The 17,773-nt window shown below is 46.0% G+C and overlaps 1 protein-coding gene across 1 annotated transcript in view; it reads right to left on the reverse strand.

Annotated features, from left to right (window-relative positions):
- STK40 (serine/threonine kinase 40) overlaps nucleotides 1–17,773 on the reverse strand; it is a 353,634-nt gene that overhangs the window by 76,434 nt on the left and 259,427 nt on the right. Inside the window, exon 9 of the mRNA XM_085647845.1 lies at nucleotides 2,182–2,326. Within this exon, the coding sequence (XP_085503971.1) occupies nucleotides 2,182–2,326 (145 nt within the window). The remainder of the gene's footprint in view (nucleotides 1–2,181; nucleotides 2,327–17,773) is intronic.

Consider the following 17,773-nt stretch of genomic DNA (forward strand, 5'->3'; position numbering starts at 1 on the left):
TATACTTTTCCAAATACACTAAAACACACTTGGCTATTCCTCAAAGTTTCCAGTTCCTCAGACCGAACATCTGTTACGTTTTCTCCAAAATCTAATTAAAAGGATGTCTGCCTTCTCTTGAATACTAAACCCAACCAAAACAGAGTTTCTTCTATGCTGAACAAAGAATTCCCCTCCACTCCTTCTCGAAATTCCTAAATGAAAGAAGTAAAACCATAAACTCCTGCCTGGTCTCCAGACATTGGAACTCCATCTCGATGCCCTCAGAACAAACTCTAATCTATTTTCTTTCAAGAAAGACTTTACGACTCATCTAGTCAAAAACACTTTTCGATCTAATCTTCCATCTCTTCGGCTCAACTAGCCCCTTGTGTTCCGCTTTGATCCTAGGTTCCTCCTTCTTTCCTTATTCCCTTGTTGACTACTTCTTGTTAATTGTATCATCACGTTCACTACAAAACACTCTGCAGCACTTGCAGCTAGGTCCTGTTATATAAGCACCTAAAATAAATAAAATTGCAAAGGTCAAACACACAAACGCTATGCTTTCTGAGAAAGTGATTCCCCATCACAAAAATAAATGATAACATCGATGTTTTGGTTCAAACACATACACTTAACTTGTGACACTGGTGATGACTATTAGACCAATAGAAGGTGGGGAATGACAGCATAAAATATTTAAATCTAAGTCTTTTGAAATGCTGGCCTTTTTTGGTCCGATTAATTAATATTGCCAGAGGTGCAGGCATAGCTGTGTGTGTTGATATCGTTGGCACTCAGTTTTATGCACAAAGGCTCCATCAACAGTTTGCTTGAAAGTTGAAGTGTTTCCAGAATGCGGGGGCATGTCTTTTTAAATGAAAACCCGACAGCCCAAATAAAGGCTATGCTTTTGTGTGACTACATTGACTTACTATACCCTCAGACAGAGTACGCTACTGTGCCAGGAAAATGTGTTCAGAATGCTCCTTTGCCGTCAATGTGCACTGCAGACAAATACATCTGTTGGTAACTACTATTTAGGGGCCATGCCATTCCCTAGCCAGGCATTTATCTTTCCAAATATCCTTCCTTCCATTTTGTGGAATAATAAAGATCTAATTTTTGCAAACCAGCTGAGAGGATGATTTTGCTAGAGAGACCCTCTAGCATAGCACGCACAAACGAGGGGGAACTGCTACTTTGACCTTCTCTAAAGCTAATTAATCAGACAAAGCGAAGTAGGAGTTGAAAAATTTGCTTAAAGAGTCTCATGGCAAAGTCAATACTTGGGGGGGAAAAAAGCCATCACCCACAAAACTGTGGCATGCTTCATCATTGGGCTGCTAAACACACCCCTGCGCAGGCCAACGCACGGGGTGGAGCATTAGGGTGGGGGAAACAATACTAACACAAAGAAGAGTAGGGATCAAGCAAAGAATAAGTGCAGAAAACAGATGTTAAAACTAGCTCAGGGATATCCAATTCCCTATTTTATTCCAGGACTCCCTGGCCAGGATTAAAAAGGTATAACAAACCATAGGATGGTGGTCAACAGGGTAGATTATGAACCATTCTCCCCTCCTCTCTGCATACGAGTCGACATGTTTCAGCTGGTTGTCGTGTCTTTCCCGGATTTCGTCAGGAATACTAGATCCCCGTAGTCATACCCTCCTTTCCTACCTTATTATAAGTGGATTGAGGACTGACTCTGTACTCACATATGGGTTGTGTATTCACACTTCGGATAGAATAGTTTCTAAGCAGTTTGTGCTCGAAAAAGCTTAGGCGCGAGGGTGGCTCCTTTTAGTTGCACATTCATCAAGGTGAGTCCGCCTCTATGACAATGTCTCTCCATACGCCATGAAGGTTTTTCCAACATATTGACTTTGCCATAAGACTCTTTAAGCGAATTTTTCAACTCCTGCTTCTTTGTGTGATTAGACCCTCTAGCATGCCTTGTGTATTAAATGTGTTCACAAATCCATTTGAGGCAACTACATGACGAGTGGTGCTGTGTAAAACAATCTTCACATTTGGATCACTTGCAATGTTCTGCATTTTGCAAATCCTCCTTTATGAGCTTCTAGCTTTCCAAATAAACTTCTCGAAATAAAATGTGAGAGTCGGTGTTACTTCACAAATTAGTACAAGTATAGGGCATGGAGCGATTTTGTATCTAAATGTTATATCACTTACTCTGGTATTGTATACTCGGCTGCTTTAATTTTTCTAAAGAGCTCCTGCGGTATGCTGTCATAGAAAGGGAACTGTCCGTAAAGCATTGTGAATAGCACCACACCCAGTGCCCACATGTCACTAGGCTTTCCCCGGTATGGTCGACCTGCATGGGAAACAAAAAAGTACAACAGTCAAGTTGAGGTAGTAACTTTCAATGTTAACAGTCATGAATTTGAAGTCTAACTAAAGAACCATATGTACCAAGACACATTAGATAATTCAAACACACACAGCTCAGTCAGAAGCAGAGCCATACAAGTTGTTTCATCTAAAGCAGTGCTGCTTCTTAAAGAAATGTGAACTTTTGCTGTAGATCTATAAGCCGGTACTATCTACAACCTCTACAGTTACCAAGCAGTGATCATCAAAACACAATTTGAAATGCACTGGATAGGGCTTTCGGTCAAAACCTACAGGTGACAACTCAAATGTACAGCATAGGAAGCATTGCTTGATAAAACAAAAAGGTTTCTCCTGACAACAACAAAGACCGTAGAGGAAATCCATCTATTTTTCCATCAGTGTTCAACTCAATTCACAGTGCAACTTCCGTGAACCAATATTAATCAATTGACTTGTTGTAATCCTGAATTATGTGTCTCAACATATGACAATTGATCCATTGATTTGTTGCTGTTAAAAACGGACCAAATACTGCACAGTGATTCAGAGAAGACCAGTCAACGACCCTTTAAAAAAATACACATGTTCTTGATCTTCAGAAAGTAACAGAATTCATCAGGTAACAAAAAAAGAGAACTGGTTCCTATTAATGATGTAGGTCAGTGGAGATTTCAATGCTGCATTTACTACCTCCCCCAGCTTATCACACGGGCTGGCAGAAGAACAAAAATGCACAAGTACTGGTAAAGGCACTGGGTCTGGCTAATAACTAAAAGTGCCCTGGGTGCTTCCATCCAGTCAGTGATCCATTGGTCCACGCACTCTATTTACTATTCATACACAGTCACTCTTCATTGCACTCCTATGTCTACTCAGTCACCCACTGACTTATTCTTGCAATAAACCACTTGTTTATCGACTGCACCAGAAATACACTTAAATACATGAAGAGGCTTTTTCAGGTGTCAACTAAACAGATTGTCTTTGCTGCTAGTTTGTGAGGGTTGCAAATGTGTGCGGTAGTGAATGACTGCTAGGGTGAGACTGTGGTGTTGGACTATGGCTCAATGATGGGTGAAAGTGCTGTCAGTAGTGCGTGACTACCATTCTGTGATGGGTGTGAGCGCTACCAGCAATGTGTGACTACTACTCTGATGGGCTTGCAGTTGTAGTGCAAAACGGCTAGTATGAGGGGAGGTAAAAGTGCTTCAATTAATGTGTGAAAGATAGTCTGTGAGGTGTGAGAGAGCTGGTATTTAGGGAATTTTGTTTTTCAGTATAAGGGATTTAACAGTTTCCCTCAAATTTTCACTTCGGCCATATTTAATGATGGGCGAGTCTTTCCCTTACTCTCTTCCTCCGCTTGTAAGTCTTGACTGTTTGCTTTCCCTAATGAGACTTCCCAAAGATGGGCGGGGCATTAATAACCCAGATTGTGCATTTAGTTACTTTCAAGAATCAGTGCTCACTGACTGCTGGCAGGTCGCCCCTAACTGTTGCTGCACGAATCACTGAGCCCCCTCATGCACACAACTAGTCCTGTTTACTAGGATCACCATGAGCCATTTGCACCAGTTAACAGTCTCAACTCCTCCCAGAGTCGCAAGTGCTCTCAGTCACCTTCTGAAAGAGGACTCTGCTGCCAAGCGGTTCAAGTGAGACCACAGGCAGTTTTTAGCTCATTTTTTCCCTGGCTCCAGTGGGCCAGCCTACGGATTCTCTTCAGCTTCCGAGGAGTGCACACTTTGTGTGCATATGTAGCAAAATTCCTTGTTCTCATGGGCAATATACTAAGCTAGACGGGAGCAGCTGGTCCACCATGAGGCAGATTTACTGTACTGCACATGTGTAAAAAGCACATGCTCGAGCATGCACTGAAGTGTGCCATATCCTCACTAAATAAACCAGCGTAGTGCAGGACAGACCTCAAACATAGCTGTTTATCACCCACTGGGATGGAGAGGCAGCATTTTCTTTCCCTAGTCATCAGGCATACTGACGCAGGCTCGACATGGAGAACTTAATTAAGAATACGCCACGATGCAAGCCGTGATAGTATAATTGATGTGTGATTCAGGATCAGGAACTTTTGAAATGTATAGATTGAGGTGGGTGCTGGCAATAGGGCACACACCCTACCTCTGGAGCCCAAGTAGTGGTTTTGGATCACAGGGTCCAGAGCAAAAACACTGCAGCCATCCCCATAGCAATTGAGAGGGCATTTGGAATCCTTGGGCATCATTTTGATGTGTGGGTCGGCAGAGATGGTTAAAACCCCCAATTCTGCATTCAGTGGATGGCAGAAATGCTATCTGATGTCTTGAGCCAGGAACCAAACCAAAATGGGCCGGTGCCAAGACAGGCCAATGCCTCACAGAAGTGGGAGAAATAGGGCCTTACCACCTCGCTGCCGGCACATCAAGACTAAACCCAAAAAAGTCCCAATTTCCTCTAACTTGCCATCGGAAATGGCTGAAAGTTTTGGAGTCTGGGTGAGACGGCAACCAGGGAAGCTCAGTAAATCTTGGCATTTCTGAAATCTAGCGACCTATGGGAATGCAGAGTGGTGGGGCTGGCATGAATGCTCCCCAAAGTGTAAGTATGGGTCAAAAACACTATTTTCCCCATATTTGAGAGACCGAAATGTCAGGCACTTTGAGTCTTACAAGGTGGCGTTCCCACATTTATCTCAACTAAGCGTTTGGGTAGATCCAACGCACGTCAACAGAACGGACCATAACAGTAACGATGTGAACACCTCACTGAAACCACACTGACTTCACAAGTTTTAACCAGTTCATGCTGAGGGCGATAGGCTTAGCCACACGTGGAGTACTGCTGTCATCGCAAGAAAGCAACAAAGGGAAGTACACTAGGGCGAGCCCAACATACAGGGGGGCAGGGAGAAGCACATGGTCAACAGGAGGCAACACAGTGCAGAGGGAGAGAAGTACAGAAGTACATGAGGGAGACAGAGGGAAAACATATGCACTCCCGTGGGGTGAATAGACTGTGTGGTAGACGAGATCTAAAAAAAATAAAGAAAAGCATCACTGGTTTCTGGTAAATAATGGAATTAACTGTCAAATACGTGTTTTCACATTAAGATTATGTTAAATTTGACAATTATTTTATATTTATAATTGCAAGGAACCGCCAAACATTTCAGTAATGTTTTTAGGTCTCGCCTAGCGAACGCAGCGCAGCTGCTTTGCTTGGCGAGACTCTATTGTTGTGGCTTTTCCTAGCAAAGGGAGATAAACCATGTGTGCGCACGGACATCCAATGCGCATGGTGTCTCCTCTGCTTCACACGCTCCCACAGGCGCGCCCGCATGGTGTCATCTCTGGCTCCCACCGCGCGCTCACAAGCGCATCGCATGCTTTCACTTTCCGTCCCCTGTCGGCTCCACGGAGACAGCTTGTTCTTTTTTGGATCCATTTCACAGGGAAGCAACAAAATGAAGGAAGGAAAGAGGCTGTGAACCGTTTCTTCTAGTCACGGTTTTCAGTAAGTGAGGAGCAAGACAGAAAGAGAGAGAATAATAGAAAGAGGGGGGGGGGGTGGGGGTGGGGAGCAGCTGCCAGCACAGAAAAGAAGAGGACATTGTCCGTGTCTTCGCTGGGCAGTAAGGCTCGGATGTCCGTATCGTGCCGGCTATGCTTTACCAGTCATTACTACCTCTGGTTAGCAGACTCTTGCAGTTTAATAGCAATGCTAAAAGGCGTTTTCCAACTCGGGACGGCTTACTGGTATTACGAGAGTTTAGTGTACATTCTAGCGCCTTGAAGGACCAAAAACCTTGGTATAATTATTACTTTGTTGTGGGAATTCAGAATATCAAGAAACTAGCCCGCCAGATTCCCGTATGTTTCTCAGCCGTTTTTTCACACAGACGTTTTCAATTCTTTGTGCAGATAAATTTCTCAACTTCAAGTCGTGATATCTCCCCATGAGTGGCAATCTCAATGCAGACGGTATCTCTCATTAACAGTAACATCGGAATTACTGCGCTACTCGCAGCCCTCAGCGGTGCTCATTTTGATGCCCTAAAAGAATGAAAGGCTGACTGAGTTACAAAATTCAAGCCTTCAATCTTCAGGCCCCTGTTTACAATAGGAACCCTTACCACCCAGCTACCAAAACCAGCTCTACCTCTACTGGACAACCCTATCCACTGGTTTTTGCATGTGTATGCAGGTCTGTCTGTCTGTATGTAAGTATGTATGTATGTCTGTCTATATGTATGTGTATGTAGGTGTGTATGTAGGTATGTATGTGTGTATGTGTGTGTCTGTATGTATGTCAGTATGTATGTGTATGTATGTATGTCTTTATGCATGTCTGTCTGTATGTAGGTATGTCTGTCTGTCTGTATGTATGTAGGTATGTGTCTGTATGTGTGTTTGTATGTAGGTATGTCTGTAGGTATGTTTGTATGTACGTCTGTATGTGTGTGTATGTATGTATGTAGTATTTCTATAGCGCACATCTAGCCAAAAGCCAATGAAGATGATGTAGGCCCTAACTCACATGAACAGAAGATGCATGTATGTTACATATGTTTTATGTGTGTTACATTCTACCACCGATTTGGCAATTTGCCTTGTGCGCGCAAACAAATTCTTTGAGGGGGGCTAAATATATGGAAACTAAGTTTCTGTTTGCAAGTGGGAGGATGTAATTTTCAAATATTGAGGCTTTTTAAAATAAGCATTTGCAATGCAATTAGTCTCGCATTTACGCGAGTTTAAGCTATTGGCATTGTAAATGACAATGCCTTTTATTTATGTTTAAAAAAAAAGGCATTTTCATTTACAATGCCAATAGCTTAAACTTGCGTAAATGCGAGACCTATTGCATTGCAAATGCTTGTTTAGTTAGGTGATGGAATTCAACCTTTTCGTTCCGATTGGAATCATATGTCTGCCTGACACGGGCGCAAGAGGCGGAGAATGAAGGCAAGGATTTATGAAGCTCAAATCTCTTTCCACTTGTGTGCAAAGATACCCCCGCCCTCTGTCCCTGAGTGCTTTCAAACCCACGCCGAAAAAAACACAAGCACTGCCAAAGGTACAGTACATTCCTTGTCAAGCAACAAATCAGCAAATTACAGTCACATGGAGGGTCAAAACAGTATAAAGATCACGGCTGCGCTGCCGCAAGCACACGAGAGAAGGCAGCCAGCGTCCTGCGTGACTCACCGCGTGAGTCACTGGTGCTGGATGGTTTCAATATTTGTCCTAACTATTCCAAGCTCAGTGGGGAGAAAGTGATAAGTGCCAGGCAGGGGGGCCGTCAGGGGTAACATTTCATCAGCAGCAATCCTGCCGCGCAGGCCCCAGGCAGGGAGGGTTGTATCAATGATGGCAGCTCCCTCCAGACCCCTGCTCCCGAGGCTGCAGCGGTTTCATCTCCAGTGCTCAGAATATCTGCAGAGCGGCATTCACCCAGCACATGAAGGGAACGGTCCAAAACTAAGCACCCAACACATCCAATCACTGCTCGCTCTCATAGGTTTAGGGATTAGAGCTGCTGGATTCCACCACCACACCGCAGGGTTGTCCCAGAGTTGAGGAATTCCAGGAGTAGTCTTTAAACGCCCAATTAAAAAACACAGCCAAATGAATAAATACATTCTGACACGTCAAAAAATATCAGCCATCGCCGAAGATTTGAAAGCAGTGTATTTGCAGTTCTTCCCACCAATGAAAATCAACTTGCAGGAACATATTTGGAAATCTTTTGCTTCTCTGCCTCTCTAGCTGGGTATGAACCCGCAAATGAATCTGCACATAACTGGTATATGTATAATATTACTGTAAAGTCATAATATACAGAAAACAATGTCATTAACAATCATAACTCATGTATTTTGTCTAATACAAAAAAAATTCTTCGATCAGAATGAACGAATGAATTGCTTGTTTGTATGATTACTTAAAACCATGTCCAATCAGAAGGATTCTAAGCCAAGATTAGATTTTCTAAATACTTCGTAAGCATATGAGGCCTTTTTTCTTACAGGGAATAAATAAAGCAGGAGGAAATACCACCAAAGAGCTGTGGATCGATTTTATCCCTAATAGAATACAGCCTATACAACAAAATGAAAATGGCATAAAATGGTCACAAAGGAGGTGCACCATAGTGAGATGAACATGTTTTTCACGGTGGGTAAGCCACTTTAAGCCTCTTCAAAGGAAATGCAATCACCACAAATGGATGCTTTGATCTTAGTATTCGCATAGCAAAAATCACAGGCCCTGCCTTGAAGGAAAGTTAGACTATTAATAGGTCCAAGTAAGACTGTCATAAGCATGTCCAAATACAGCCACTCCTATGGAAATGTAAGATTAGCTGCTTTCTGCAAGGAATAAGCAAATATACAACGCATGGCCTGAAGTGTACATGTGGAATTCAGATGCAGATATACCAATGTCATGGAAAGTGTTTCCTTCTCAGTCTTGCACTTCTATCGTGGTGCCTTTAGTCACTGCACCATCTTTTCACAAAATGTTCAGAGTATTCACTGTGAAATATATAATCTTGGGTTCTACACAGAGTTGAAGAGCACAGTATAGGAAAACAACCGTCGCCAAAAAACAAGCACTGTGTGGAGAATACTGTACTATGTTCTCTCAATATATAAACTCATGAGGACTTTTCTTGAGATGAAACCTGCAAACTGCTCCATAAGCTACTGAAAACCAAAACACACAACTGACAGCGTGCAGTCCACATATGCTTATCTTCAAAGCCTGCACAACATTCTCTTCACTCAAGAATCAATTGGGGACAAGCGGCTCACGATGTGGCAAATGTCAAGAGTAGGACTAGTACTAGGACTAGTAATGGAGCTCCCAAAAAGCTAACTTTATATCAACGCCCACCTGACGTTTGCAAAGAACGGGAACCCAAACCTACACAAAGAAAAATACACGGAGAAAAGATGGACGACAGATATGCCCAGATACTAACTGTAACCAACTAGGTGCAAGTACATCCACCATAAATGTACTTCGAACCATTAATCAGGGTATATAACTGCTTGCATTTTTTCCCTCTACATTAAGTGGGCTCCAGTTTATTTAGGATCAAACAGAGGAAGATTCCAAGCTTGGATAACTTGCACAGAGAACACTCCTACCTGCTGTCCCCTTTCTGAACCTTGTAAATTGAGCAGGGCATAAAGTTCTGGGTGAGGCAACAAGGTCTCTAACAAGCTCATAAAAACCAGGGTCCTTCTAGTGTAACATTGTCAACAAAGGCAGAACATTCTGAACGAGAGACTTTATTTTATTCGAAGTCCATAGATGGACAGCAAGAATGGCGTTTCCAACGTCTTGAATTGCTGCACGCCATGCTGTATGACAAGTTATTAGGCAAACTAAACAAAATTCAGTGAAAACTAGAGGTTCTAAAAATAATACTTACACATGGAAAAGTATGGCAGTTATAACAAACTAAAAGTTTCCAGCAAGTTTTCAGACCGAGCGGAGACTCTAAAATGTTTAGTTGCTATGAGGCACGAGTATATGAATGCTTGCGGACCCAATTGCATACTGCTGGGAAAGGTTCAGACAACCTTGTCTAACTTCATGATGTCTCAGGTCTTTTATGAACTGGTTCTCCAAATCAAACTAAGCAGTGTGCCCAACAAAATGCTACAATGCACCAATCTGATGTGACGGGCCCCCTCTATTGTTTGTCATTAATAAAAAATGTTTGATTCAAATTACAAGTGCTTTAAATCGAATGCACAAACAGTTCAAATGTAAATGGTAGGAAATCACCCGTCAATTCAAACGATGAATCTACATCACCAGTGGAGGATCATACGACGAACCATCCATCCAAGACCAGAAATCAAGCATTCTGGAGAGGGCTCAAAACACTGAGGAGGTCAACAAGAACTTACTATCCATGAAACGAACATCACATTTCAGCAACCCTATCCCCTCCACAATACTGACAAAGACTGTAAATTCATCGCTAAAACAAGGGATTATGCCAGAATGTGGAGGGGCGTGGTCTGCAGCCCAAGCTGGTGGTCGCTTAAGCTACGTGCTCCGGGCCGGGGCACTTGATCCGAACATAATCCGGCATTACCTAACACGTCTGAAAGCTGAAAACATACAAGGTGCTGCCTGGCTATAATGCGATCCCTATGCTGACAACTCCGGGATTCAACGATGCTTGCAGACCCGAGTTCGGGAAGCAAAGGTCTCCTGTGCGACGCAGTTCTGGCCCTGGAGGAGGGGCCTACACTACAATGAGCTTGCCTGCAACTACGCCGGACTGCACGGCTTAGAAATCGGCTGCCGCTGCAACTTGAGCCCCCGGACTCTGGCCTAGTACCCAATGCCCCCACTCGCCGCCCACACTGAGCTCCTGTGATCGACTACACGAGTGGCCTGTGGTGAGCTACGTGACTGGTGTGGGGGTTTCGATATGGTGGCCGGTGTGTCGTCACCGTGAATTCGTCACCTCACCTTAAGCTGTGCGAATTGGATTGTAACCCTGACAGACGGAGCGGCTCCTCGGACTGGTGGACTGGGCCAGTGTGATTGAGACTGCGGTACCCTTCTCCTTAACCCCCTCCCCAATGATGGAAAATGCTCCCGGGTGGCTGCCGTGAGTGACACACCCGTGGAGAGCTCCGGGGGAAGAACGATCAGTGACCTGGGCACATGTCGTATAATCGCACGGGGGGTGTGGGTGGGGGACAGAGACTGGCGCTGCTACCTACTACTGTGCAGTAGAAGTGGCTGGGATCACTCGTTTCTACCTGGCCAGCCAGTCTGATTGAGCCTCTTATTCCAGGTCAGTGCCAACCCCCCTCATTGGAGTCTATTGAGTGGGTGCTTTATGAACACTATTGGGGCAACAAATATTCTGCTGGCCTCCCCCACCATCCGTTACGCAGCCCACTTGTCAAATAATGTCCTGTGGATGGTTTTAAGAGGCAGCAACTAGACACTGATTGTAAACAATTGGCACACACTCAACGAGGTGAGATCCGCTGTCTCCTGGAGGCGCTGGCCCCCTGATGTGATTAGACTCTTTCTTGCTGAACGCCTCATGGGGTCCCTCCCCTCTCTCCCGCTTGGATTATGGCCCCTGTCACGGACTATATCCACCTGATGTGTAGCGGCGTAGGTGATGCTACCCCTTGACATTCACACATATGAGAGCCTTCCTGTCATACCTGCATGGACTCTTGCATCTAATAGGGCTTGACCTGATCAGATTAAGGAGTGAGCGGGTCAGAGTAGGGATCAGACTAGCGGATTAACACATGATTTTATGACACATTAGCTGGCCTGTGGATTGAGCATAAATACTACAGCCTCCACTAAGACACACCGGTTCAGCGGTGTGCACTTCCACGTCACTGCAACGGTTACCGATAAGTGAGTCACTGCTTTGCGCCGTGCCAGGTGAATATTGCCCAGTCCACAGCTCCCTAAGCTCCGTGGCACATCAGCTAAATACTATGTTCGTTCGCAGCACGACCTACGATTGAGCCCTTCTATCATCCATAATTACTCCATTACTGGGCACGCTGTTAACCATGGACAGAGGTAAGCCGAGAACGACCTCCAGATTCAGTAGGACAGTATGGCTTTCGCCACCATCCGAACATTCCTCTAGTCGTTAATGCAATGCAAGGGAGGGGGCTATGTCAAGTCTGCCGGGAGACAAATTAGATATGATCTTGAAGGAAATTCGGGATTCGAAAACAGCGCTGGAAAACCAATTAGGCCTGATTTCTGTGGATCTCAACCTACTCAAAGACGACCATAGGAAATTGGCTGATAAAGTGAAGTCCACGGGAACAAACACTGGAACCATTACTGCAACAAGTACCTGCTCATGAAGAACAATTATGCCGAATGCGCCAGCAGATTGATTCTCTACAGGCTCGTGCCGATGATGCGGAAGGTCGGGCCCGACGTATTAACCTTAGAATTGTGGGCTTTCCGGAGGGTTCGGAGGGGTCCAACCCGAAGGTCTATATAGAAAACTGGATGAAAACTACAGTAGCTTCCACTGATCTGTCCACAAATTTTACTGTCGAACGGGCCACCAGAGTTCCTGCGTGCCGACGAATACCTGGTGCTACCTCTCCCCCCCCCCCCCCCAATATTGGCCAGAATTCTAAACTATAGAGACCGTGAACATCTGCTACAGGCAGCGCGCGACAATGGCCCATTTACAGGTGGACAACACAAACATTTTGATCTTCCCCGACTACACTTTGGCTGTGCAGCGCAAACGTTTTTCATTTATGGAAGTTAAGGCTCAGGTCTGTGCAGCAGGCCTCACATTTGTCTTACTGTTCCCCGCTAAATTGAAAGTCATATATAATTAACTCTCTTTGTCTTTTGATACACTGGACAGTGTTTGGGAGTGGCTGGACAAACTTCCCCAAAACTCTTCCCGCCAGACGCCTGGACTCTACACAGCCGAAATCACAGTGTCTCCCTCTGAGACACAAGAAGGGACTCCTTACACAAAGCACGGACTCCAGTCCTCCGCCACAAAAGCAAGTGCTGGAGGGTCAACAGGAAGCACTGCATTCTGTCACCGCCTTCCGCCCCACTCATTTACCTATCAGTACAAGCCCTTCAATTGAGGCCCCTTCGGATTCTGACTCGGACGGCATTATGGTGCTGTTTCCATCAGTGCCACACAGCTAAGTAATGACCCTCTGGGGTGACCTTTTGGTATGTAACTTGGACCATTAACTTTGCCCAGTAAATCTGCGTACCACGGACATGGTATGTAGATTATAACATTACCCCAAGGTCTTGTATTTTCAGAATGTACAGCATTATGTAACTTGGAGACGTATTATTGTACAACAAGAAAGGGATTTAACAGCATGTTCCCTGGCCCGCCCCGTCATGGGAGTTTCCACGAATTGCTCACTGTTTTTTAAGTAGAAGGGATACTTGCAGCCTCCCCCATAGGCGATAGCAACAGGTTGATGTGAACTATGTTAATGTTTATCACACAGTTTGGTCGAACGAAGTTAGACCAGTATTGGGTTACTGTTTTATTGTTTGTATTTCTGCCGCATGATCCGAGGTGTTGGGGGATGGGTGGGGAATGGGAGGGTTCCACCAAAATACCCTGATGACTACTCCCAAATCTTACACTATTATATCCTGGAATGTCAGGGGAATGTGCGCGATTCATAAGCGCCATCGTATAGCAGCACAACTACACCGCCGTAAGGCCCAAATTGTATATTTGCAAGAGACATACCTAATACCCTCCGAAACCGTGAAATTTGCAGCGATGTCGGAGGGGTCAATTTTATGCCACAGCATATTCTGCCTTTTCTAGAGGGACTGCAATATGGATACGTGCGGGAATTCCCTTTTTCCTTAGTGAGAGTAGGATAGATGAGCAAGGGTGTTAAATGTTCTTACGGGGGACCTTGGATGGTACGCAAGTGGTGTTGGGGTCCCTTTATGCGCCAAATGTGGACCAAGATGCCTTTTTGTCCCGGGTCTCACTAGCCCTCTCGGACTGGTCTTGCTACCCATGGGTACTGGGAGGGGACCTGAATGCAGTGTTCGATATATTCCTGGACCGCTTTCACCCTCCCTTGCTGAACACCACTGCGCGCTCCCAGGCTGCGGTGCTGTCACGCTGCGCACACGGATGGAATTTAATAGATGTTTGGAGGTCTCAACACGTAAACGTGTGAATACTCCTTCTATTCTCAACCCCACATGTTACATACCCGCCTGGACTATTTTCTGTGTTCACCCATGATCCCATCGACCATTTTGCACTGTACTTACTTATGCAAGACGATCTCAGATCACAATCCCATTTAATTAAATCTCAAATGGGGACGTTTTCCCACGCCCATCCCGACCCGGCGTATGCAACCCATGCAATTGGAGTACCAGGTGTATAGGGCCACATTAGCCACTGCCATAACAACATATTTGACAATTAATGAAGGTACAGCTATGACCCGATCCCAGGTCCCTTCAGACGCCTACTCCTCTGCTTCTGAAGCAGAAAAAAGCACAAAGGCCACCTCCCCTAAGCTAATCACAACACTGCAATGCAGGGCTGCGATTGGTCTGAGCGCCATGGTTCGGTGCTCAGACGGGGACTGTGAGGCTTTGCATATTCCTCACCAGGCTGTGTAAAGCAAGCCTGGTGGGGAAGATGCAAAGTGCGCAGGACTGTTTGGCCGGCCCAAGACGGCCGGCCAAGGAGTCATGCGCACTTGGAGTGGGCAAACCACTCCTCCCCGTATACCCAGCCCCGCCCTAACCCAGCCCGTAGTGAAAAATACAATGATTAATAACCAAGATATTATTTTATTTTTCTGCTGCACTGCTCTTAAAGCAGTGGGGCGACGCTCCTCCGCCTTAGCGGAGGAGCCGCCACTGAACTTTGGTACTCCGATCAGGCTGCCCTTTTGAGGAGCAGGAGAGGGTTCTACACCCAAACCTGCGTACCCTTCGCCTTCATGCTTGGAGATTGAGTGGTGACAGTTGACTGCTTTCGACCTTCCTCCCGAAGTCGGACATTATTCTGGCTGCCAAGCATCCCTCCGTCATGATGGTATACACCTGCTGTTGGGAGGAATTTGTGGCATGTTGTACATCCCAAAACATTGGCCCCCTTTCTGCAACCTTATCCCAGGTTCTGCTACTTTTTCTTAGGCGCAGCAGGGCGAAGGTCTGGGCACTGTCAAAAGTAATCTGCCTGCCATTTCGCCATTCTTGTGGTTTCTGGACCAACCTTCTTTACTCTAGTCACCTGTTGTGACTAAGTTCCTGAACGGACTAGAACACACATTCCGCCCCCACCCCCTCTCCAGGCCATTCATTATTTCAGAGTGGTCTTAACCTGATACTTACCTTCCTGATGTGCGCTCCCTTTAGGCTGTTACACAGCTGCCTACTTTGATTGCTCACTGACAAGAAGGCCTTTCTAGTGGCCATAATATTGGCCAGGGGGTGGGGTGGGGGAGGTGTCAGCAAAACTGCAGGCCCTTTCTTTACACTACCATTATACTACCTTTTACCCAGACAAGCTGGTTAACACCAATGCCACCTTCCTCTTGACGGTTGTCACACCCTTTCATGAAGGCCTAAACATCACCTTGCCTACCTTCTTTGCCCGCCTCACCCATCCAAAGAAGATGAGACTCCACCGTTTTGAGCCATAAGAGTGCTGCCATTCTACATTTATCGCACAAGAGCGTTCTGGATGAACGATCAACTCTTTGTAGGATATATTGTGGTAGGATATGTTGGGGCTAAGAAAGGAAAGGCAGTGGAGAAATCAACCATTTAACGATGGATAGTGCTCTGCATTAAGAATTGCTATGGATTGGCCAGTAAACAACCCCCTGAGGGCTTGCGTGCTCATATTTCCAGAGCCTGCGACCACTGCATTAGGTTCCCGAGTCCCTGTCCTGGACATCTGTCAGGCAGCAGCGTGGGTGTCCTTGCACACGTTCTCCAAGCACTCCTGCTTCATCAGGTCCTTCATGACAGGCACTTAGCCTGTTCTGTCCTATAGGGCGTTTTGGTCTATTCTGTTTGCATACCCCCCCTCCGGGGACATCTGTAAGGGCTTCATTGAATAGGAAATACAGTTCTGAAGGCGTGACTCACAGCTGAACTGCCTCGGTCAGGACGTTAGCCTTGACTGTCACTGGGGGCTTCAGATGCTCTTCACACCACCATTGCGAATGAGGCGCCCTCCTCTGTAGCCACGGTAGGGGGGGGGAGAGACCAGGCCAGCGTCTGGTACGGTGCCCAAGCCACTGGCATCTGCCAGTTCCTCATACCAGTATTCCTCTGCATCATTCAGGGGGTGATGGTAACCATAAGGGTCCTGTGCCCACTCCAAATCATCACCCTCTCCAGACCTGTTAAAAGAAAAAGGCATTGGCTCTGACTCGGAAGGCATGGTACCGGTCTGCATCGGAGCTGGATGACGCCTCTCCAGCTCCATGTTGGAGCCCGGTATAACAATTGGAACTGTGCTGCTGAAGAGTGTCAGTGGCATCTGGAGCAACAGCACTGGAGCGGGTGCCGGGGAAGGTTGCAGTCACGCTAAGGGTGCCACTCCGGATCCAGCACCAGATAAAAGGGGCAGACTTGCGCAGAAGGCAAACCCACCGGCAGAGAACTAAAAGAGGTCCCTCCCATACCCAGTATGCTTGGTGACCTTGGCACAGGCTCCACTGAGGAGCAAGGCCTAGGGTGCTGATGCTCCTTTGCCAGGTACAATAACTTGGACAGGCGCAGAGAAGCCAAAAAGCGCTTTGACTTCTAAGACCGCTTCTTTTTTATGTGATTAACCAGAGGACCTGGAATGAGTCGGACAGTCTGGGGCTGCTCTTAGATCTCTGCGACCGCGATCAAGAGCACTACGGGGTTGTTTGATGCCCGGTGGTGAGGAGCTTCAGGGACCATTCCCATAGCGCTTTGGCGTTGATGGCGCAGCAATCCTCTGAAGTCTTGGAGTCATGGTTATGCTTCAAAAAACATAGTCCAACCAGATGCGGGTCTGTCACAGACATAGACCTGTGACAGGCACCACATAGTTTGAAGCCTTTGGGCTTCTTGGGAGACATTCCTAGTACATCAGAAAATACCACAGAGGTACTGCTGGAAAATCTCCGGATACAGTCAGATGCCTGGGGAATATTCTAAGGTAAGATGTCTGTGGCTAAAAGTCTCTATCCGATAAACAAGTTAGATATGTTTGGTAACACTGTTTCTGGTAGATTCCATCTTTCTAACTTCAGAATCTTCACCTTTGGGAAATCCCCAAGCGCCAGACTGGATAGGGACATTTTCACAGCAGTTCACCTGCATGCTGCTAGAGCACAGCACTGTGTTTGTTTTGCATCGGGAGAAACTCACTGAAGCTGCATATAAGCACCTCTCGTGTCGATGCCAGTTTCTTACTTGACTCCTTCTGCACCCTCTTATGCAGAGCAGAAAAAAAACTGCCACTGCTGTTGTGCAAATCTGTAACTTGGGACCTTTTTAGATGGCAAAGAGAGATCACTCCACAGAAGGAAAGGCAGGCATGCAGTGAGTAATCTGCGGTTAGAGTAATCTGTGGTTAGAAAGAGTATCCAAGAGTCAGAGCTTTGCCGGAGGTAAGTAACTTGTTCTTCTGATGGATACTTCTAACTGTAGATTTTCACCACTAGAACAGATACTAAAGCAGTACCTCCCAAAGGTGAAGGGTCCATGGAGTGGCTCAGACTAAAAAGTGCTGCAGGGTTGAATGGGTGAAATTCTCTTCCCTTCGGACCGGACTGCCAAGGCAGTAGTGATACAAGAACGTGTGCACTGACACTCATGTCATGGTTTGGTAGATGTGATAACGCAGTGGTTGCAGCATTGGCCCTGGTGGA

Source organism: Triturus cristatus, chromosome 3_2 (genome assembly GCF_964204655.1).
Source record: "Triturus cristatus chromosome 3_2, aTriCri1.1, whole genome shotgun sequence".
In the NCBI taxonomy this organism is placed as follows: Eukaryota; Metazoa; Chordata; class Amphibia; order Caudata; family Salamandridae; genus Triturus; species Triturus cristatus.